Below are 13,519 nucleotides of genomic sequence, written 5' to 3'. Positions count from 1 at the left end.
ATGAAGAGCATTGTCAGGGTCAGAAAACAATACAACCATGTATCATCAAATTTAGCTAAATAGTTTTGCTTATTTACTTCCAGGATTCAGCATGGCAAGACTTGAAAAAATCTGATAATGTTCCAAGAGCTGCATTCGTAATTTCTAAACAACCAAAAGAATCTTGGAAAATTACAGTTTTCAGGTATGAATAGACTTAAAATGAGTTCAAGGGTAAAAATGTTTTTATTTTGTTGTCTATGGTAGGCTTTAATATCCATTATACTAAATTAGCTACTACTACTACTACTGACATCTTACCACAACATCAAACCACCTTAAGCCAAGACATCTATGCAAGCTCCTCCTCCATCCCAATCTATTCAAAGCCTCCCTCCCAGGAAGTTCCTCAAATTAGCACCATCTGCAAAATATTATTACATAGAAAAAAAAACAAAAAACAAGATAGCTTTGGGATTTTGGTAGATAACGTTAAATGGTATTCTTTTTTTAGACCGACTTGAGGGCACACACATCAGTTGTAACACCATATACTGAACAGCATTGCCCAGCAGATTGAAAATAAAGGGGAGAGAATAAAAGAGTAACATGGGCAGTAGTTTTGCACTTGGTGGAGGTAAATTTTAAAAGAAGCATGGAAATCTTTGGGATTTTCCTAGATAACATGAGATGCCGTTATTTTTTTCATAAAGACCAAATTCAGCCACCCCATATATCAGTTTATTGTACTCTTTGATTGAAAGTACTTTCTAAAACAATCAAACTGTTGACAAAAATGCAAACTGAACAAAAGTGAGATCTTAATGCTTTAATAGCAGTTAAAGAGTACTAACAACTCACACATGACAGAACTACCCAAGATCTTAAGTCATGGGTAATTCGCTGCCTATTAATTGGTTCGCTGCCTAAGTAAGTCGAAAGTGATTGGAGGGCGACTAACCCCCCTTCCCACGCCCACCATTTCCACAAACACATTCAATCAAAATTTTGAGATAGCCATTGTGTTCAACATAGTTGAAAGATCCGGAAATTATGTCTTTGAGGATGACAACCCCCCCACAACCCTCAGGGGCGAGGGTTGTAAGTTATGCCATGGGGCCATTAAAGGTTTCTATAGAAACGATGATTGTATAAACTTTGGAGGGGGCTCATTGGATTGATAATCAGAAGTTTTAGCGGCTTTTTTGAGATTCAGATTGATCAAACAGTGGATACCCCCCAGACACACAAACACCTTGTTTTTTCCCAAAATGCAACTGACAGAAATCTTGAGATGGCCATTTGTTGTCACAGAAAATTCAAAAAGAGCTCATTTGATCGAAAATAGAAAATATTAGTGCCCTTTTTAATAGTCAAAAGTGATTGGTGGACAACTAACCCCCTTCCCACACCCATCATTTCCCAAACACAATCAACATTTTGAAAAAGCCATTTTGTTCAACGTAATTGAAAGGTCCGGAAATTATGCCTTTGAGGATGACAACCCCTAACAGCCCTCAGTGTTATAAGTTATGCCCTGGGGGCATATAAGGTATGTGTAGAAAGGATGATCGTAAAAACTTTCGAAATGGGCTCATTTGATTGAAAATCAGATGTTCCAGTGCCCTTTTTATTATTCAGAGTGATCAGAGGGTGGATACCCCCCCCCCACACCGTATATTTTCCCTAAATGCATGTGATGAGAGTTTTGAGATGGCCATTTGTTGTCGTAGAAACTTCGAAAAGAGCTCATTCAATTGGAAATTGAAAGGACTAGTGAAAGGACCCTTTTTAACAGTCAAAAGTGATTGGACGGCAGCTAATCTCCCTCCCATGCTTTCCATTTCCCCAAACCTATCCAATCCAAATTTTTAGATAGCAATTTTGTTCAATGTAATTGAAAGGTCTGGAAATTATTTATTTGAAGATGAAATACCCCCTCCCCCAGAGCCCTCAGGGCAATGATGGTAAGTTATGCCCTGGGGCATAAAAGGTATATATAGAAAGGATGATTGTATAAACTTTGGAGAGGGTGCTCATGGGATTGGCAATCAGAAGTTCTGGTGCCCATTTTAAGACTCAAAGTGATCAGAGGGTGGATATTTCTTTGTTAACATAATTGAAAGTTTCGGAAATTATGTCTTTTAGGATGAAAACCCCCCAATAGCCCTCAGGGTTATAAGTTATGCCCTGGGGGCATATAAGGTATATATATAGAAAGGATGATTGTAAAAACTCCAGAATGGGCTCATTTTGTTATAATGCCCCCAACGCCTCAGATTTTCCCAAAATGCATCTGAAAAAAAAAATTGAGATGGCCATTTGTTGTCTTAGAAACACCGAAAAGAGCTCATTCAATTGGAAATTGGAGTGGCTTGTGCCCTTTTTAATAGTCAAGAGTGATTGGAGAGCAACTAACCCCCCTCCCACGCCCACCATTTCCTCAAACTCATCCAATCAAAAGATTGAGATAGCCATTTTGTTCAACGTATTTGAAAGGTCTGGAAATTATGTCTTTGAGGATGAGGAAGTTATGCCCTGGGAGCATATAAGTTATATAGTAAGGATGATCGTAAAAACTCCGGAATGGGCTCATTTGATTGAAAATCAGAAGCTCTAGTGCAATTTTCAAGATTGCCACTAGAACTTCCAAGACAGCTCATTTGATTGGAAATAGAAAGATAGAAATGTTTGTCATATTTATCTTTTTTGTGTGTTTTCTGCAATTTGTTGCTGTAGAAACTTCAAAAAGAGCTCATTCAATAGGACATTGAAAGGGCTAGTGCTCTTTTTCATAGTTGAAAGTGATTGGAGGGCAACTAACCCCCCTCCTTTCCCAAACACATCCAATAGAAATTTTGAAATAGCAATTTTGTTCAACATAATTGAAAGGTCTGGAAATTATGTCTTTGAGGAGGGCAAACCCCTCCCCAACTGCCCTCAGGCCAAGAGTTATAAGTTATGCCCTGGGGGCATATAAAGTATATATATAAAGGATGATCATATACACTTTGGAGGGGGCTCATTGGATTCGTTATCCAAAGTTCTAGTGCCCTTTTTAAGACTCAGCGTGATTGGAGGGTGGATAACCCTCATCAAATTTTGTATTTTCCCAAAATGCATCTGATAGAAATTTTGAGATTGTCATCTGTTGTTGTAGAAACTTCGAAAACAGCTCATTTGATTGGAAATTGAAGGGGCTAGTGTCCTTTTTATTAGTAGAAAGTGATTGGAGGGAAAAACCCCATTCTCTTGCTCACCATTTCCCAAAACACATCCAATCAAAATTTTAAGAAAGCCATTTTGTTCAAAGTAATTGAAAGGACTGGAAATTATATCTTGAAGGATGACTACCTCCCCACAGCCCTCAGGACAAGGTAAGTTATGCCCTGGGGACATATAAAATATATATAGAAAGGGTGATTGCATAAATTTTGGAGGAGGCTCTTTGGATTGGCAATCATAAGTTCTAGTGCCGTTTTTAAGATTCAGAGTTATCTGAGGGTAGATAATCCCTACCCCTCAAAACCTTATATTTTCCCATAATGTAATAGAAATTTTGAGATGGTCATTTTTGTTGTAGAAGCTTTGAAAAAGGCTCATTTGATTGGAAATTGAAAGGGCTAGTGCCCTTTTTATTATTCAAAAGTGATTGGTGGGAAACAAGCCCCCCTCCCCATGCCCATCAATTCCCAAAACATATCTAATAAAAATTTTTAGATCTGAAAACAATCAAATCAAAACTGAGAACAAAATCTGTTTGAAATTTTTTCACCTTTATTACTTTCATAAATGAAGTATTACCAAACTTTGACAAAGAAATGTCAATATATGTCAATTTAACTGACAATCTATGGTCACTTGTTTGTTTGTTTTTTAACAGTAAATTGCAAATTGTGTTCTGGTCTACAGAAGGCATAGGGGTTACCAACCCTACTCATGTTAATTTTTGCTTGTTTTGAGTTTGACTTGGCAATCTATTCCAATTTCTGTTTGTTTTGAGTTTCATTTATTTATTGATAGTGATTTGTAATAGTTTAATGCTTGGAAGATTATTTGACTTTATTTTTTCTCATATTTTGGTAAATGGAGCTTTTTACTTTTCTTTGAAAAATTTGTGTTGTGGAAAGTTATTTAAATTAAAAATAAAAAAAGCCCTAGAGGCAGCAGCTCTGCCATTCGTAAAATTACAATAAAAAATACAGAAATCCTAAAATCCTTAGTATGTTTGTAACATTAGATGTCATTGACATTTTTTAGAGACCAACTTTGTTTTTGAACATACTTGGAATCTCCAAATGTTTATATCTATCTTGAACAAACTTAATGAATCTTGAAGGTCCATCTGCTGCTGATTGTCTTTCATCTTCTCTGTTGACTTGCATAGTCATACTCTTTCTTATAGCTAAAAGAAAATAAATGTTAGTATGTTATGATGATTTCACACAGCCAACTTATCACTTAGACTACAGAGCTGAAGTAAATAATTTTCACCTTGAAATATTGTCTACCAAACTGATGTTTCTATAAGCTATGTAACACAAGTTTTTCTATACATTATTTACTCTTAGAAATAAATTTGAAGAAACATTTTCTATAATATAATTGATCAAACCAAAGGGAAGACTTGGGAGAAAAAAAGGAACTATTTTGTATTATTTTGACTCCAGCAATGATAAAGACATTGCTCTGTTTTCCTGGATATAAGGGAGAAAAAATTGAAAAAGTCAAGCAGCCTATGCTTGTAATAGCCTAGATAATCTAGCCTGGATGAGCAATATCTTCACATTCAAACAGGTCATAGAACTGTTTCTCTCTTTTATCCAAGTACACTGACAACATCTTGTTTTGGGCAGCTAAAAATTATTAAATTGCAATTAAAATATCAAAGTTGTAAATTTTCAAAGGCACTAATGTAGGGGTTAACCTCCTCAGACATAAACACTATAAGCTTCTGAAAACTACTGCATAAAATTCTCAAATATTTTCTAACATCATTCCTTATAGCACTTCACTGTACCTTATCCCCCCCTCCCCTAACTCTCTACGAATTTTTCATATGTGACTCTTTTTTTAAAACTACTTCAGCAGCAAACAAGCAACATGAAACAATTAACTAGTCATCATTCTGGAGCTCTACAAGGAGTAATCCTTAGATTGGCCCTAGCTGCAATATAAGGTATGAAAACTCATGGAGAATATGTATTTTTACAGAGAGAGAGAAATTTTTATAGCCTAACAAACAAACAACAACCATAGTTTATCAGCAGCCCTGAGAATTAAAAAACTTGTCAAACTGTATAGAAAAATATTCACTACAACAAAAAACTAACAGCCAGTTTACAAGGAAATTTGGAATTGGCATCACAGACCTCAGGCTATATAGTTTATCATTAGGAAGGGGGTGGGGTCAAGTAAGCAAAGTGCTTTTAGCAACAATATAAGTAAGTATTTTAGTGTTCTCAAATTTTAGTGTTTTCATAATTTTATATAATTTCCTTCTGATGTATTCTCTAAAAAATCTTAGAAGAGTAGGCTATGGTAAGCAGTATAAGCCTAGAATTGTGGCTATTGAGAAGGAAACAAGTTAAGAAAACATTCTTACTACATAATATGCTGAAAAATTGTAGTTAACACATCTTAAGACACTTCTACTATATTTACCCTGCCCCCTCCCCCAATAATGTGCAAATATATAACTCAGAGTATATATTTCCTATTTCTTGATTTTGTCCAAATTAATTTAATTTACAGGTATACTACATGGGTTGAAACAAGAATTATGAATGACAAAATTCAGGTGAAGTTTATAACTTGGGCTATCTATATTTGCATATTAGGAAGGGGGCATAAAGTATAGTGGAAGGGCCTTAAAAAAGATGGGTAAAATTCCACTTTAGCTACCATTGGCTATCTTGGAAAGGGGTTAGGTTAGCAAAATGAAATTTTCAGGGATGGGTCTACAAACTAAAGTATGTCCTGGGACAGTATTTTCAAGTACCTACCTCAACTTCTTCTCCTCTAGAGAGTCTTGACCTTTGATGACCTTTAAAATCTGTGTGTTATAAAGTTTTTCTGCTGTCAAACAGAAAACTGTTAGCTAACATTTTCCCCAGAAATTGTTTTTCTGCTGTACAACTTAAAATTGTTTGCTTACATTGTTAAAGGATTTCTCTGACAAATCAAATACTTGTTGAAGGAAATTGTTGGGGAATTTAAAGCAAAATATTCAAAAATAAGCAGGACGGGTACTTTTTATGTTTACAATATTGATAGAGAATCAAAAACTGCTACTGTTTCTTATTTTTCTTTCTATCCCCTTTTAGTTATATCTTTTCTGGTAATCTTATTGAAAAAAAAAATCAATTCTTCTGTTGAAAAAACAAGGAAAACAACAAAATTGCCATGTAGTCATAGCAATTTGATATGACCAAAAATATAACAATTTCACTTGTAATCAAATTATATTTTTTACTAGGTTGATCCACATCCTCCATACATGGGATAATTTATGTAAATGCACTAAACAGTTACACACTGGTGTTTTCCCCATGCCAATGCCATCTACCCAAAGAGATATGAAAAATAGCTATCAAGCTAAATAAAACGTAAGCCTGCTAAGCCTGCTATGCCTGCTAAGCCTGCTAAAAGGCTCAAACCTTTTCAAGTTATTTTCAAGAGGAATTAATTTATTTTCAAGTTATTTTCAAGATCTAGAAAAAAAGTTTTTATAATTTATTTATAACCTCTAAAGCATACAAGTAGAAGTGGAGTATAGAAATACAGATAGCAAACTGAAAAACAATACAACACATACAATCTGATTGAGAGGGAGGGAAGGGCTTGACTATAGCCCTTACATTTTAAACTTAAGTATTAGCCAAACAAAAGGTTTTCACCTAAAGGTCTAATGCTAGAGCTTTCATGCATTCTGGATAAAATCAAGATTAGAACAGCTTTTTTTTTAGAAAGAAAGAATTACCATTTCAATTTTATTTTTAAGAAGATGGTTTTTACTCTTTTTTATTAAAGGGTATTATTAAAAGGTATTATTGCTACTGGAAATCTTGAGCACTGATGTCTTAATTTTTGCCTAAATTTAAATGTACTTTGCCAATCAATAAAATGTTCTGTGCCTTTGTTTCAGTTGCTGGCATTAATAGTTATATTTTTTTTCTATAAGATATGAACACTTTGAAATATTCTATTACTTGAATTTCAAAGCTTAGGTGTCAGGTATTATCAAGTTGAGACAAACTCACAGCAACACTATCTTGGTCAGAATTTTTCTTTAAATTTCCTGCCCAATATCATGTTTTGGTGAATTGTGAGCTAACTATTTCTGTTAACTATCAATTCTGTCTCTGCTTTCCAAACAAATTTTTTTTAGCTAACATTGTTAGGTAACAATTGGGCAGCAGAAAAACTCCAATAGGCCTAATAGTGAAACCTTGCAAAATAAGCTAGATCTTTGGCTTAAATGATGTACAACAAAATTGTTTTCAGCTTCATAACTTTGCTCAATCCCAATTTATTAGGTTTTAAAGATATGCAAATACATTTCCTAATTTTTGAGAAAATAAAACATTGATATGGCTTAAAATTCTACTCAAACAACAGGAATTGCATTTTCAGAATTAAAGCCAGAGATAAAGAAACTGATAACTGAAAATTAAGGTAAAATGTTGTTTTGTCAAAATTCCAATTGTCTACCTGTCATGTAAGTAAATTTCAGGACCCTCTAGAGGGGGAAGGAGTGGAGGTAGGTACTCCAAAATACCTTCCCAGGACATATTTTAGCCTGTAGACCCATCCCTGAAAGTTTAATTTTCCTATCCTAACCCCATTCCAAGATAGCCAAAAGTAGCTAAAGTAGAATTTTACCTAGAATTTTACCAAAAGGTGTTAGACCTAACTACACTTTTTCTGCAAGTAAATTCTACAAGTAAGAACTAGGCTATTTTCTTAACATGTTTCCTTCTCAAAAGCCCTAATTCTAGGCTTAGACCTAGTTGAAATTGAGCTAAATACATAGGCCCAATATTATCTACTGGGCAGCATTTGCGAAAATAGTTACCGGTTACTGAAACACAGTTTTGGCGTTAAATGAAATAAGAAATAGGCAGTGCACGCAGTATGTATTTTGAAAATGCGCAACTTACAATAGTAACACATTAATAGTGCGCCGCAATTAATTCTTATGCCAAATTTAGGCTATTTGTAAAAGAGCCAGAAACTGCCCAGACTTGCCGATAGTTTGGGAAAAATTAATACAAAACATGCATCAACGATTATTTTTTCAGAACCAAAAAATATACCAAAAAAGCACATAAAATCCAGAACACATTCACAATTATATATATTTACTTGTCCAAATCTTATTTTTTGGCCTTTTCGGTACATTTCATGTTTGACTTTATTATTCATTTGAATTTGTGCCCATTTTAGGTTTCATTTACTATTTTAAAGTAAAATCAATTCTTAACCCTTTGATGCCTGAATATTGAAAAAAGAGAGGTTAAAATTCCGCGCATGTTTCTGTGCTTTATTTAAGGTTATTCCGCGATGAAAATGCAAAGAAAAAAAATTATTGATGAAAGTGAAGAAATTACAGAATGGTTCCCACAGGCAACATCCGGAAGTAACAGCACATAGTCACACATCGCTTAGCTAGTGTCGTAAGATAGGAAACAGTTTCTGTTTGGCGTGAAACACAAAGCCACTTCGCACTTCATACACTTCACCTTGGAGTGGGCTTGAACACAAGCTCGGCACCTCTGTTTGCTGTCTATCCAATTTGGAAAGGGCTCCTGGCCGTCAAGTCTCGTTAAGTCTGGTGAGCGGCAACTATACTTTCTTTTCTTTTGGGATAGATCTTCGTTGAATGGTTTACCTCTCTTAGGTGTCGCTGAGGATGCGCCAGACAGTAAGGTGCATGCAACGTCCGTTTTGAACTGCAGCAAGTTCATGGGTTTTTGTCCAGTAGGAAGACACCTGCGATCTAGGATCCACTCATTTACAATGGAAAGGTCAAACAAGAAAAAGAAAATTCGCATGTACCACTTGTTTCAAGACTTGAAGTCAAATATGTACAGCTCTATCAGCTAATCGGCAAGATCAACGCCAAGCATAAAGCGATTGTATTCCTTCACGCAGTGTGGTCTCTTCACTTCTATATATTCTTTTCGCTTGCTATCCCACCTCTCACAGGTATCTTCGGGATTAACAGCTGCATAGGTTGATATCAAGTGAACCAGCCTATTATCATACCACTTCACCACTACAACATTCGACTGCGTTTCCACCCGCCAGTCATACGAGCCTCTTCCTTGCAATTTCATTTTGCTATCTAGTTCCAAAGCACAGCCTTTAAACCTGTTTACTCTTGCTGTAGCCAGTGGAAGTATACCCTGATCATTTAGGGTCTGGGCCAGGTCTAGTGACAAAAACCAGTTGTCGTAAAAGAGCTTGTAGTTCATTTGGTTTGGGATTCCCCTCGCAAGTCGGAGGACAAAATCACCACCAACTCCCAAATCGCTTGTATCAGCTGATCCCTTGCCAGTGTACATTTCTAAATCATAAAAAAATCCACTTATTCCCGCTCTGGAGATGGACTTGCATACCCACTTATGTGGTTTTTTCGGATTGTACTGCTTCAGCGATATTCGCTGCTTCGTTGGAACTATTTGCTCATCAATGACCTGGTGTTCTTCGGGGTGTATCTTCATGAAGTTGGCTCGAAACTTTTCTATCAAGGGACGAATTTTATGAATCTTGTCATAATCAGGGTCTCCCTGAGGCTTGTGCGATACATTGTCATTGAAATGCAAATACTTCTCTATCAGTTCAAATCTGTCACGTGACATAGCATCGGCTATCACGGAGTAACGAGCTTCGTTTGACCAGTAGCTGCGATAGGAGAGCATTTTCACTATTCCTGTAAACGCAAGGACTCACAGAAAACGCTCAATGTCAGCCGAAGAAACGCCTAACTGCCTTCCATCTTTCTGAATTGCAAATATATTCGTCTGATCGCGTATGTGGCTTACTACTTCTTTATCGAAAAACTACCTGACATATTCGAATGGGGTCTTGCCACTCATTTCTTGGTCGACTCGAAGCTGATCTTTCCACAGAGTGTTTGGTGGGATAAAATCTACTTTCCTCCAAGCAATGTCTCGTCGTCTCATTGGTTTGGAAGTAGGAATACTTGAGGCTTGTTGTGGTTGGGTTTCTTCACCTCCATTAGCTTGAGACTCATCCTGACTGTCACAGTCGTTGGCCTCAAATCGGCCGGTTTCTAATTCAGCTTTGAGCAGTTCTTCTAAAACTTGGTCAGGAGGAACATACTGCGGATCAGATGGGTTATTATCTTCACTTGGCAGGTCTTCCAGGTCAGAAGTATCATCTGGACAAAGAACAAAATTCACAGCTTGTGCCAATGAAATTGGGCGTAAACATAGTTTCTTCATAATTGTAGAGTACTCATCTTCCACTGTTTTTGGTGCAGTGGATGTAGATTCGTCCATTGCAACTCTAGAAAAGACATATTGGTTGAGAAACTTAGTCAATCTTACTAATTGTATCTACAGGAAATTTCGTAATTTAGCTAAAGAAAGTTCAGTATTTTACTACTGACAATGGCAACCCCAAGCTCAAGCTGTTCGGGATGGTTCCTCAAAGTTACAGATCCTATTTAGGATTGTCAAACCATCCGAAATTATAAGATAGTGCCGTAAAAGCAGTGGTTACAGGATATCTTTGCATATCATACTCTATATATGTTCAGTTGCCTGAAAAGTTCCCATTTCTGACGGATGGTTCCTCAAAGAACCACGATTCTTAGGACCCTTCCCTTCCCTTAATTTTCACTCTATCGATGCAAACCACACTTCATTAGAACTGTCAGACCTTCCTCTCTGCCAGGCTGGGGAAATAAAAACTCTAGAACAAATCACTACGTTATCAATTACAAAAATACATGCCCACCTTTCTGAAAAATCCAAGGAGGCAAAAAGTACTTACTTCGACCGTGATTATCTCACCCAAAGGTGGACGATCATAAACTGAGAAAAATACCGGGAATAGAACTCGTTGACTATCACACAATGGTAGCAACCCCAATGGGCTAGCTTTTGTAGTTTTGATAATAAAAACTTTTGAAATTTGTGGTTCCTGAGGGAACCATCAGGCATCAAAGGGTTAAGAAAGCCCAGAGCAAAAGAGTTACCAGAGTAGAATTATTTTAAATCATGCTACTTCAAAGACGTTGTTCAGAATAGAATATCTTATTATTTAACCGAGCGTGGTTCTCTGGATCCTCAAGTTGGACCGGCATAAATATTTCCCCATTCGTCTATTTTGGTGTGTAATAGTTTTTGTATTGTTACTGATTAGCCAGCGGTGCAATTTGCTATGGGGCAGAGAGAGGGAGCAAATGTCCCTCCTTGACCTCAGTCCCCTTCCAGCTGACATTTAGTTTCTTCAAAAATCTTGTCAAAACCAAGATAAGCCCACATAGTTCAAGAATCCACGGAAACAGCTCAGTTTTTTAGTATATATAAACCTTTGCGGCACTTTATGGCTTATTGTTCAGTTTTCATTGTCATTTTCACTTTATTTGGGAATTTTGCTCCAACTTCCAACCCCCTTATGATTTTGATGAAATAACGTCCCTGTAATTAATGGTATAGAAAACAAAGAAAATAGGCGACGAGGCTGAAGACTTTTCTATATATTAAAAGATACGTAATAAATATTATCTTTGGGTGTTTCCCTAATAAGTAGTATTTTTTTCTGAAAGTGTTAATGCAGGTTTTTTCGGATTTGTTTTTTTTGTACACGCAGAATTGCTTTTCAAACATAATTTATTTCATATGTTTACATTATATTAATAAGCGGAACTAATTCTCATATCTTTTGTAATTGTTGTGAAATATATAAATACGGCTTTAACCTTTCTGAAACTTCCTGGCCCAGACTTAAAGATATTTTGATAAGAAAAACCAGAAAAAAACAACCTGGTTTTTCTTCTGATCAGCTTTAAAAATTTTAGTGTTAATGGTGTACCAAGGGCTATTAAACAATAAATGTCCAGTAAATCTACGGAAAATATCGACGATCTGGGACAAAATTGCAATATAAATGATTTTTACAACATTTTGTAGAGAAAAAAACATTCTGTACAACACAATAGTCCCTAAGAATCCCCTTGGCGGAATAGGGTGAAAAACGGAGGCGAAGGGGGAAATCAAAATTCTACAACCGTTAGTTTTTGATACTGAGTATGGCATTCCTGATGCTCTTGGGTCCAAGAAGATCAAATATGTGTTTTTATTGCTGTGTAATAAGTCATTCACCTTTTTCCCCACTTGCAGGAGGAAAAGAGGGAGGAAATAAAGATCCTGTAGAGTAGTCAGCAAGACTTGTTTTCTGGGGTCTCCCAGTGCGAGAAGAATTAATAAGTTACTTTGATTGCTCTGCCATTAGCCTTCCCCCGTTTTCAAGTTACAAGGGAAAAAGAGGGGTAAATGAAGATATCCTCTAAAGGAAAAAGATAGTCAGAAGGCTCTGCATAATTTGGAGAGGAGACAAAGATCTATCAACTTGGTTTTAAAACCCTCTAACACCATTTTGACGGGAGTTCAATATCCTATTCCCTGGTGCCTCTCTTTTCCTGTTTACTGGAGATTCACTAATGGTGCATTCACAAATAGTGAAATTCAGAGCAGATTGTGAAAACTGAGCCGATTTTTCTTTGTGCTTGAAATTTTCTCTAGGCGGAAGTAAGACAAAATTTCAAGCACAAAACCGGTCGGAAAATTGGTTGTTTTCACAATCCGCTCGGATTTCCACTATGGACGAATGCGCCATAAGTCTAAGTGCATACACATGCTGCCAGCTAGCTAAAGCTTTAAAATAAGCATTGGACACATTTTATTTATCATAAAGGTGAGACAGTTTTGTTTTTATAATTATCAAAGAGAACATACGGAATAAAGTGAAGGTTTAAAGCAAGAAAAAGGAAGGCTTACGGGAAGAGAGTTCTAAACACGCAGACAAAGTCAGTATGGGGTTTTTCCTTTGCCTAATTTTGCAGCGACGTCTACCGGCATGAAGTGAAAAAAATACAAAGCTTTTGGTAGATGATACTAAGATTCTTAGTCATTAAGACGATGATTTGTTTTTTACCATGAGATGGCTAATGGACTAAAGCCCAAGCCACATTATAGTCCCATTTGTGGCTAAACCAAGTGTGTTGGATACGAATACAACGTCTGACCAGTAACCTAGGTTTTGAAATACACGCTAGCCCATCCTTTTAAGGCTTTATCTAAGGTGGCGCTCAGAAGCAGGTCGCTAAGTACTTTAAGTCCACTTTACGACCGGTCGTAAGGTTTAAAGTACATTCCAGCACTGATCTAAAGTGGTCGTTAAGGCCGTAAAGTGAATTTAAACTTTAGTGAAAATTTGGAGCTTTCTTTATAGCTTAGGTTGTTTTCAAATGTTTTTTGTTGTGAGGTAGAGCAGAAATAAAAGC

At 36.3% G+C, this 13,519-nt stretch overlaps 1 protein-coding gene across 2 annotated transcripts in view; it reads right to left on the bottom strand.

Annotated features, from left to right (window-relative positions):
* The window catches only part of LOC148948144 (acetoacetyl-CoA synthetase-like), an 89,164-nt gene extending 81,052 nt beyond the window's left edge, over nucleotides 1-8,112 (bottom strand). For both annotated transcript variants that reach the window (XM_089095706.1, XM_089095704.1), the window contains exons 1-2: nucleotides 8,057-8,112; nucleotides 4,265-4,384 (exon numbers count right to left, since the gene is read on the bottom strand). In XM_089095706.1, coding sequence (XP_088951832.1) covers nucleotides 4,265-4,370 — 106 coding nt within the window. In that variant the 5' untranslated portion in view covers nucleotides 4,371-4,384; nucleotides 8,057-8,112. The remainder of the gene's footprint in view (nucleotides 1-4,264; nucleotides 4,385-8,056) is intronic.
* Between the last annotated feature and the right edge of the window lie 5,407 nt (nucleotides 8,113-13,519).

This window comes from Artemia sp. Qi Xiang Cuo, chromosome 10 (genome assembly GCF_049724085.1).
Source record: "Artemia sp. Qi Xiang Cuo chromosome 10, ASM4972408v1, whole genome shotgun sequence".
In the NCBI taxonomy this organism is placed as follows: domain Eukaryota; kingdom Metazoa; phylum Arthropoda; class Branchiopoda; order Anostraca; family Artemiidae; genus Artemia; species Artemia sp. Qi Xiang Cuo.
The sequence above is the reverse complement of the archived record's forward strand: the minus strand, read 5'-3'. Positions and strand labels throughout refer to the sequence as shown.